The 10,928-nt window shown below is 39.1% G+C and overlaps 1 protein-coding gene across 3 annotated transcripts in view; it reads left to right on the forward strand.

Moving 5' to 3' along the window:
• The window catches only part of RC3H2 (ring finger and CCCH-type domains 2), a 47,260-nt gene extending 41,702 nt beyond the window's left edge, over positions 1-5,558 (forward strand). For 2 of the 3 annotated variants that reach the window (XM_054584418.1, XM_054584419.1), the window contains one exon: positions 250-5,558. In XM_054584418.1, the coding sequence (XP_054440393.1) occupies positions 250-448 (199 nt within the window). In that variant the 3' untranslated portion in view covers positions 449-5,558. The remainder of the gene's footprint in view (positions 1-249) is intronic. The other variant, XM_054584420.1, reaches the window with a different exon arrangement.
• Positions 5,559-10,928: the final 5,370 nt, after the last annotated feature.

The following is a 10,928-nucleotide window of genomic DNA, read 5'->3' on the forward strand; positions in this document are numbered from 1 at the left end:
ATTGCCATTTTGTATAATTACTGCCAAAAATATGGGCTAATCTTTAATTAGTCTGAAATTAATCAGTGTTTTTTTATTTTAATTTTTGGAAAATAGAACTTTTTTTAGTGATCTCTGGTACTTTTTAGTGTTAAAAAAAAACAAAACATACCTTTGCTAAAGGCTCTTAAAGTTTGGTACAACTTCTTACCTTTGTTTTAAGTTTTCACCAAAAGCTAATTTGTTTTCAATGTCATTTATTTTTTTCAGGGAGGAGCAAAAAACAATTCTGCCGGTAACTTCTTGCTTTAGCCAGCCACTCCCAGTGTCCATTAGCAGTGCGAGCTGCCTCCCCATCACCACATCCGTCAGCGTTGGCGACCTCATTCTGAAAACTCATGTTGTGTCTGAAGATAAAAATGACTTTTTAAAACCTGTTGTTGCAAATGGGAAGATGGTTAACAGCTGAAAGGAGGTTCATCTTTCAAATTTGTGACCATACCATGGAAGCATTTACACTAGCTTTTTATATATATAATATATATATTATATAATGTATATTTTTTTTAAAAAAAAGATATTACTGGGGGCATCCAGTTCCTGTGGACTCTTTGATACTTCAAGCCCTCTTGCATTAGCATTATGAAAAAAAAAAAAGAAAATTTACTAGGGTAACACGTTCACTTTCCAGAAGTGATTGGAATTTGGACATTTAACTTAAGCTTCAAGCAGCTTTTTATGAGTTTGTAGCAATCCGGTGCAGTAACTGAGCCATTTCCTATTTTAAATGGCTTCTATAGAAAATTAACAACTCAGTTATTTAACTAGCAGGATCCTACAATGATACATCTAGTGAAAGTAGACTTAATTAACTTATTTATTTCTATTTTATGTTTCACTAAGAGAAATTTCCATCTCATTCCAGCTGCTTTATTTATCTTTTTCATGGGACTTTGCATGAATTTTTTTTTTTTAACTTTGAAGAGTGGAGTTAGATGTTCTTACCATAGAATTTTGCAGGGTTATATACTAGCTTTCTTTACTGCATTATGTGTAGGAGTGTGGTGCAGTGCTTTTATCTGTAGCATTTAATTTTTTTTTTAATTTTCCATTTTTCAAGAATAGTTTCTGCTTTGTTAATATTTACATACAGGCTACTTGTTGAAATAATTAAATATATAACCAAGTGCCTAAGTCTTTCAGCTGATGTACTAGATATTAAATTCTCCTAAGTTATGCAGAATCGTTTTTACAATTTTGATAAATTATGCACTAATGTAATGGCAGTTTTTTAAAATGCAGATTTAAGCCTGTACATTATTGAATCTGATGACTTGGCAAAGAATCAGGTGCTTTCAGCTTTCTTGAGAAAACCCTGTATGTAGTGTTTGCACTGACTAACAAGATGGTATTGCTGGGTTTTTAATTTAAACTAATTATTTTGGATGTTCATTGCATTATCTTGGTTAAATATTGTTTATTGTTACTTCATGTTGGGGTTTAATTTTCCCTTTTTTCTGACTGTTAGGTTGATAAGACTATGAACCATGTAATAATAGAACATTGGCTAACCTTTATTCATACTTTAAAACATGAATAATTTCTGCCCTGCTAAAATGTGACTGAAAAGTGTTTTGACGTGGCATCTGAAAGTATGCAGTATGTTCAACCAGGCATGCCCCAGATTCGTTGGAGGTAGTTTATTGAAACCTAAATTTCAGTCAACATTTGAAAACAAAAGCTGGGCATTCCTTCCTGATGATCTTACCTATAGTTTGTTTTTTTCCTGTTTCTTTAAGATTAGTTTGACTTTTATTATTATTTTTTTAATTAACTTCTGTGAAGTTGTTTACTCTGAAAATTGTACTGGAACATTTTAAGCCAAGCTGATCTTTCACCAGGTGTACTGTCTGTAAGGGCTTTTCCTGCTAGCAAAATGCTTAAACAGGATCATGTTATTGGTCGTCTGAGCTATTTAGTTGTTTTACAAAACCACAGCATTGTATCAGATAAGATTTTGATAAAAAGTTTTGTGCACATTTCCAGGGGCGGGAGGGTTAACATTTCCCTGAAATTTCTTGATTAGAATGAGTAAATACTGGTGTTTGATACCTGTCTTAATGAACATGCTCATAAGGTGACTGATAAGTTGTAAATATACCTGAGAAACAAAGGGGTAGTTTTGATATTCTGGTGTCAGTATGGAAGATCTTACACATTTATTTAATACTCAAGTGTATGAAGATGTTTGTAACATAACAGCACAGTAGCCTTGACTTAGTTTCCTTCGGTTAGTACTGTACCTTTTTGCCATGGCCAGTGCTCCCTATCCCTACAGACGTTTTATTTATTTCACTCTGTAACCTGAAATGAATAGGAACAAGAGTTTTAAACCATGTTATGTTAACTTATTTCTGACATAAATTAGCCTAGGATATTACAGGAACATGATTGTTATATAATTTATATCAGAACCTTTCTATAAATATGTGCTTATTACATTTGAAATGCTTCCAATGTACTTTATTTGCTGTTTGTATTTCCAAAAAGGATATGCAAACCATAATGTCTATTTCATGGATATTTAAATAGTGAGATCTTCCATGTTGAAGGTAATGTATTTTTTTTTAAGATTTAAAAATTGCTATTTTGTTACAAAATAGAGACCTATTAACAGTTTGAGAGCTCCTTATGTGCCCTCAGGGAAAGAACCCTCTGTGCAACAGAACTACGCAAAACATCTTCAGCACGTTCTGAGGGTGAATATATACTACATAAATTGATCTTGTGTATTTAACCATATCTTTTTAATTTTAAAATTGAGATTTTGAAACGTGGTTGTGCTCTGCTGGAGGGGGTTGGGATAAACTGCTTAGGTGTTTGCCTACTTGTCCAGTGAAATTACATTTGCATCAGTGTATGTATATACCTGCCAACCTTATTGGTATGTCTCAGAACATTTATATTAAAATAATGCTTGTCTTGCAGCAGGTGATCCCATAAAACAGTAACTCCCTGTTCTTAAAAACTTACTCTCATTCTAACAACATAGGAATTGTTTCTGTGTTGGGGTTATTCTGTATTGCTTTCTTTATGTAGCAGCCATCTTCTGTTTTCTCGTGGTGGATTTAATGTGCAGTAAAGACATTGGTTCTCTGCCGCTTTAGAAGAGAGTTCAGTGTATCTGATCTTCCTTCAAACTGGTAACCACTGATGTCATAGAGGAAAAAATAAAACTCAGACGCAAGATGTGACATTAAAATTGGGGTCAATTCCTGTCCTTTGACCCCTTTACCAACATGTGATGTATATATGTTTGAAATCAAAGTATATAAAGCAATAGGAAAGGAAATTTGTGATGTTGGTAACTCAATTGCATATGTTGCCTATATTCTAATTAGAAGAAAGTAGTCTGAGGTCTGGAAAGTGGGAAATGATGGGGTTTTTTATTTGTTTTGTTGTTGGGTTTTTCACTTTTTATGTTTTTGCTTTTCAATTTCTAAGTCTCATTCTAAAGTCCATGTGCCTCATTCAGATGCTATGAATGTAGCATCAGTAGTTCTCTTTTGTGGTCTCATTTCATTTTGTAAATTCTGAGAAAGTTCCATATGTAATATGTTCATTTAGTTGGTACCCCTTTGCTGCCATGACTTAAACTTTCGATACCATCCGATAAGCCAGTGTCAGGCGTGAGAATTGTGCATTGTAATTTTTCAAGGGAAGGTACTTCATCAGGCCCAGTGGCACTGATTTTTTTCCTAGTAGCTAGTTACTCTCACAAGGGAATAATAAAAGAAACTTCCTATACAAGGACTGAAAATTTCCATTTGTGTAGATCTAGTCACTTTCACTCAAATTTCAAGTTGATGCTCAAGTACTGGGTGGGGCAAAAGTAGGCTCACCATTGATCATAGAAATCTCTGAACAAGTGTAAATTCTACTTTTGCTCCCACCCTGTTATACAAAGCACATTCCAATTTTATATCCTGCCTTGAGAAAATTACAGGATGCACAGCAGTTAGTAGGAATTTCAAATGGGATCATTTTAAACATTTGAAACATTGTTTTAAAAAACCATCTAGCTTGCTTTTGCATTTTGGATGTTAAAGCCATGGTTGTCTTGTTAACGGGTGGAATTTGTGATTATCAAATTCAGCATGTGATTTCATGATTTCAGCTTTGAATCTTGAGTATTTCTTCCCTAGTTTTCTTTGAATCATTTTCTGAGCAGACTGTCACCAGTAGTGGTAATCAAACATTAAAGGGAAGAGTTACATTGCAACTATGTATTTGTTAACTGGAAAAACTTTTCTTGTGTTTTAGTGAATGAAGAGTGTTGATGGGATCACTTACTGTAACAACTCCTACATGAGAACCCCTTCTGCAAGCAGAAAAATGAATATGCTCATGGAGTATCCCATTTTCTGGATAAATTAAATAAATTTGCTAGTTACCCCTTTACACTAGCGGTTTCTTTGTATCCCTTTGCTGGCAAGGGAATACAAGGGGTCAAGGCCACTGATGGAACACTCCACATTTGAGTGGAGTCTTATTTTTACTCCAAGAGCAATTAATTCCCCAAGTCTGAAATTGGCAGTTGGTTTTTTAATAAAAATTTTAAAATATCCTTAAACCAGTGGAACACAGACACTGGCTGCACTTAGTACTGCCAAAAGCCAAGGTCATTTGCATATATTCCATCGATCTGTCAAGAATTAGGCCTCACTTTATAACCCAAGGCATGGAAGTGCATGCATTCTCTTAGCTGGGCAAACAATTATACTGTAGTTGTGATACAACACATGTGGCTTTTATTTGTACTGCACATATCCACTGTACAGCCACTTGGGAGTATCGTGGTTAGCTTGCAGCAACTGCTGTCTGCATTTATACTGTTTATTGCATATTCTTTTCCCTGGAAGTGAAAGAGAAATGTTTTTCTTGTTGCATTGATTACATTTTATAAATTTGCTTAGCTGGAAAGTTTGGGAAAAGAGGCCTGTTTGTCAATTGTACAACCGATTGTGAAGCTCTAGTGTGAATATTTTTACGTCTGTATTAGACATTTTCTTTGCAAATCTATTGTTCGATTGAAATGTAAATGAAATTAAAGATGGTGTACACCCATCATGTAAAAAGCAGGCACCATCTCTAAGATGGATTTAATGCTCATTTTTAAGGCATATACTCAGCTTCTATTTAAAACTATAATTTAAAATAATTCTGTACAATGAAATGGGGGATATATATGGGAATAAATTCTATTCCATTTATTTCGATTTGAATTTCCAAATTGTAATGTTTCCCTTTGTGCTATAGGAATAGGAATAAATGGGGGAAGGCTAGGACTTATAAGGCCTGTATATGGGGGGAGGGCAGAGATGGAACAATGAGGGTTGTGATGATAGTGAATAGCAAAGAGTGAATTCTGTGTGTGTTTGCTGTAGGACTGAAGTGAAGAGATAGTAGCTTTGGCTGTTCACAGAATAGAGCATCATGATTTTCAGTGTTTGAGAGAAAATTGATGGAAAAAGTTTGCAGTACTTGACATGTATTTGCATGCACAAAATAAAACTATTTGTCCACCTTAAAAGTTGTTTGTTTAGTGTCAATATTAAGTTTATGGTGCATTTTCGTTATCTTGATTTCCTTGGTCTATTTTTTGGCTTACCTAAGCTACCGGATACTTAAGTTGAGATTTATACATGTATACATCATTGGGAAGGATCTGAAAGAAATCAATAGGCCAGAGAGGCTGAAATATTCCTTAATTTAATCAGTCACTTTATTCCTTCAGTGGAAAATGAAGACAAAGATAACACCAGCAGTTCAAAGTATTGAACTCACAGTATTTCTCCTAGTGGAGAAAATAGGGCAAGTACACAAATAACTAATACCAAGTAATGTTACACAAGTGTAAAGTCAGTTCTGTGGGATCTCAGAATATGAATAGAAAATGGCCTGAGTGAATCTAGAAACCATTTTCACTGGGCCTTGAGTAACATTTTACTCATTCACTCAGCTGATGTATTTTAAGCCCCTCTCTGTGCTTGTCAGTAAGGTTAAAGGTTAATGAAACACGAGCCTTTTCTCTAGAAGCTCTGTGAAAATGGGAAAGGCCAATCTGAATAACCAGCTCAGAGAACTGTGCTCCAATGTAGGGTGTGCAGAAGCTCCAAAAGGGAAATTATGAGGTGGATGGGGGTGGTGCTGAGCCGGAGGAGGTGCTTTGAAAAATAACCTTGTGCTAGACTCGGTAGGCTGAGTAACATTTCACCAAGCAGCGATAAGGGGGAGAAAACAGCCCTTCACAGTAGCTATTACGATCCTTCTCTTATACTTGAGATGTTGACTTGCCCACAACCTCAAAATGAGAAAAGTAGTGGAATTGCTCTACCTTCCAAAAGGGGGGGTGGTGGTGGTGGCGGCGGTGGTTGGGACCTGTTTTAGCCATACATGTTCCCGTGGAAGGAACATTTAAGCAATGGCTTACCTAACTTCCTAGAGCACTTAACGTGTTGCAGAGACAGCTCTAGGTACCGTAGGTGCATTACAATCTAGGACCATTATTGCCACCATTTTACAGATGAGGAAACCCAGGCATAGTCCCAGGGACTTTTCCCCAGGTCACACAGCTAGATGAGGTAGGTAGGGACCTCTATAAAGGGGATTGAGTATCATACGAAAGACACTGTTAGTGAGTCTTGGAAGTCAGGTGGTCTAAACACCTAACTTTAGGGTTTTAGGAAGATCACTGTGGCAGTAGTACAAGCTGAAGCCGGAGACGGGTCAGCAGGGAGGCGAGGCCCACGCAGGTAAGAGGTGGAGAGCATGGCCAAAGCGAAGAGGGAGGAAAAGGCACAGCTCTGAAACACGGGGGAGCGCGACTGATGCGAATTGTTGCAGAGAGTGTATTAGACAGCAACATGTTATGGTGGGTTAAATTTGGCTGAGAATCCCAGACCTCATGGCTGAGAACAGACTGGTATTTGTGAAACGTAATCTTAATTTGTGAAATATTTAATTCTTGACTGACCTCTGGGATCAGGATGAGGAGGAAGAGCCATGGATATCGTTGATCCAAGCAAAGGACAGGAAACTTAATGAAGGAAATGAAATCCCAGGAAGGTGTTATTTCCTTCATAGTTAATACTGTAGTAATTATGCACAGATTACAGTTTATTTTATTTTTTAAAAATTGAAAACTCCATAGTGCAGTGGTCCAACCTGCACATTCCAATCACCTCGGGATCTTCTAAATCCTCACCCGAGGATGTGTTTATTGATTTTATTTTATTAGAAAAATTCTTATCCTCTCCTGAGGACATATTTTCCATTGCTTTTAGAGAGAGAGCAAGGGAGAGAACCATCGACTGGTTGCCTCCCGTACTGCCCAGACAGGATCACGCGGGGAATGTGTGCACCTGGTCGGGATCAGGGATGGAGGATCAAAACCACAACCCAGGCATGCGCCCTGACCAGGAATCGAACCTGCAACCTTTTGGTTACGGAACGACACTCCAACCAACTGAGCCACACTGCCCAAAGCTGTTTATTGATTTTAGAGAGAGCAGAAGCGGGGGAGAGAGGAAAAAAAGATTGCTGTGAGAGAGAAACATCAATTGGTTGCCTCCCATATGCGCCCTTACTGGGGACTGAACTCACAACCTAGGTATGAGCCCTGACAAGGCCTTGAACCACAGCCCTCTTGTGCATGGAATGATGTTCCAACCAACTTAGTCACCTGCCCAGAGGTAACTCAGGATCTTTTAAAAATCCCGAAGTCCAGATAGCACCCTGGACTGATTAAATCACAGTCTCTAGGGGTGGGGCCCCTAGGTGCTTCCAGTGTGCAGCAAAGTTTGGGAACTACTGCCAGCATGAGTGGGAAAGGGTTTGCGGCCTGTCTTTGCCCAGGTGCGTTAAACATATCCACCATCAAATGTTTTCAGGTCTATGTAAGTTCTCAGAGACTCAACAAATATTTTTTAAGAATCTATGTACTAGACAACAGGATACAGGAGTGAACTAGCCCCCTAACTTCATGAAACTTGGAGGGACAGACAAGACATAAGTAAAAGGTATATTTAGATAAGGAGGAGTAACACAACCAGAATGAATATAATGCAACCAGATGATGAGATTTCGTAAGGTGGGAGTAGTAATTCTCAGCACTGTGACTGTTTTCGATAGGGCGGTCTACTGAACATCTTTGTGATCTCTAATAAACATCTCTAACTTAACAAGTCCAAATTTGAGTTCCTGGGATGCCTCCACCCCCCAAACTACACCTCTGTCTTCCCTTTTTCAGTTGCTACCCATTTGACTGCTTGCTCTCACACCTATTCCAGCAGCAAATCCTTCCAAAAACATTCAGAATTTGACCACTTCTCATCACCTAGGTTCAAGTCACAGTTCTCTCACTCGAGTTGTGATAGCCTCCTGTTCGTTCCCCCTGCTTCTGCCCTTCAATGTGTGGTTGCCTCTCAAGCACCCTCTGCCAAAGGCTGCAACGCAGGCATGTGCCCTGACTGGGAATCAAACTGGCGAACCTTTTGTTTGCAAACCAGCGCTCAATCACTGAGCCACACCAGCCAGGGCTTGCTTCTGCCCTTCAGCTTAGTCTCCCCACAGCAGCTGCAGTGATCCCATCAAAATGTTCAGTGATCACTTCACTCGTGTGCTTCAAACTTCCAAATGCTTCTCACATCACTCAGAGTGAAAGCTAGTCTTTGCCTTGATACTTTGCTCACTGTGCTCCAGCCACACTGCCTTGGTGTTCACCACAATGGGCATGTTCCCATCATAGGGCTTTTACACTTATGTCCTTTAAGGATAGAAGGCTTTACCCTGGCTAGTGTAGCTCAGTGGATTGAGCACAGGCCTGCAAACCAAAGGGTCGCTGGTTCAATTCCCAGTCAGGGCACATGCCTGGGTTGTGGCCAGGTCTCCAGTAGGGAGAGCACAAGAGGCAACCGCACACTGATGTTTCTCTCCCTCTCTCCTTCCCTTCCCCTCTCTCTAAAAATAAATATATAAAATCTTAAAAAAGAAAAAAACAGTATAGAAAGCTTCTCCCATCCCCTTCGGATATCTTCATGACTAGATCTCTCACTCTCTTCAGGTCTTTATTCAAAAGTCAACCTCATAACTGGATGGAGAGTAACTGGGGGGGAGGAGATCAACTGAAGTATTTAATAACTGTATGTTCTGAAATGATTACTCATTCACAGGAAATGGCAACAACAATACAGTGAGGACCCATGTCGCCTTCACATGACTTCCCTAATGGCAGCATCTTACATAACTATAACATAATATCAAAACCAAAAAATTGACATTAGTAACAATCTACAGACCTTATTCAGACTTCACTGGCTTCACATGTACTCATTTGCATGTGTATGCACGTGTGTGTGTGTGTGTGTAGTTCTATACAATTTTATCACAGGTGCATTTGGGGAACCACCACTACTATCAAGATAACAGAACTGAAAAAAAGAGATAACAACTGTTCCATCACTTCAATGACCCTTGTGCTACCCCTTTATATTTACATCCATCCCCCCCACCCGCCCCATTCTCCCATCCCTAATCCCTGGAAACAGCTCTTTGGTCCTCCATGTCTATAATTTTGTCATTTTGAGAATGTTATATAAATAAAACTATACAGAATGTAACCTTTTGAAATTGGCTTTTTTTTCACTCAACATAATTCCCTTGAGATCCAAGTTGCTGCATATATTAATAGTTGTTCCGTCTTATTGCTTGAGCAGTATACCATGATTATGGATGTGTTAGGCCGCAGCTAGGAATGAGCAGCCCGAGGGGAAGTAAAGCAGGGCCCCCGCTGTTACAAACTAACAAAGCACTTAACACAGAAGTCTTGGAGCAAAAGGGAGACATGTCTCACCCATTACCCCAGCAACCCCTAGTCTGGTTTGATGATTGCCAGGTGTCCCGAGCATCACAAGCAAAAATAGCGCAGCAGAAGGGAAGTCCTTGAGACTGTGCTGAGAAAGGGAGGCTTCTGCAATAAGCTCACCGAGACTGCCAGGTGTTCTGAGCATCACAAGCAGGGGTAGCCCAGGAGGAAGGGAGTCCGTGAGACCCTGTGCTGGGAATGGGAGCCTTGGAACAACTTCACTAACTAGACAGAAAGCCTTTACTAAGAAAGAAAACCTTTGTAGCTGTACATTATTCCCAAGGTTTGGAAGGGGCATAAGGAAGGTGAACCTAGAAGCTGACTAAGGTATGTAACCCCTGAACCCCAAGAGCTGGCATACTTAGATAGCTAAGGACCCACTGGTAGCCTTGGCTCAAGTGTATGGAACAAAGTTACAACTTCATTTCCTCCATACATGGGGCGTGCAGACGAGCTGGCCACCTGTCTGTAGGTCCGTGCTCATGTGTCTCATAAACTAACTTCTATCTCCACTTCTACTTCCACTACACGTGTTTCTCTTGCTTGACTCCTTCTCTTGTGAGTGAGACGAGGACTGAGGAACAGGCTGGGCGGGGGGAGTGGGGGGGCTTCTGATTCGGGCCTCTCCTCAGTAACAGATGTGCCGTATTTTTTTAAAAAACATTGGCCCGCTGAAGAACATTTGGATTGTTTCAAAATTTTGGCTATTAAAAATAAAGCTGCTGTGAACATTCGTATACATGTTTTTTGTGTGGACATAAGTTGTTTTTTTTTATTTCTGATGTATTTTTGAGCAAATAAACGGGTGTTTTTTGTCTACTCTGAAGGAAATAAATAATGTGGGCTATAAGGACTTAACTAAGAAATAGATAAATTCCTTAAAAATGCAGATGAAAGATGAAAAAACAATTGAAATAACTCCTGTATTGGTTACCTATTATCACATAACAAATTGCCCCAAAACTCAGTGGCTTAACCCTTTCTGCAGGTCAGGAACCTGCAGTGACTCAGATGGGCCCTCCAC

This window comes from Pteronotus mesoamericanus, unplaced genomic scaffold (assembly GCF_021234165.1).
Source record: "Pteronotus mesoamericanus isolate MK-2021 breed Mesoamerican mustached bat unplaced genomic scaffold, CSHL_Meso_final contig_78, whole genome shotgun sequence".
NCBI classification, from domain to species: Eukaryota; Metazoa; Chordata; class Mammalia; order Chiroptera; family Mormoopidae; genus Pteronotus; species Pteronotus mesoamericanus.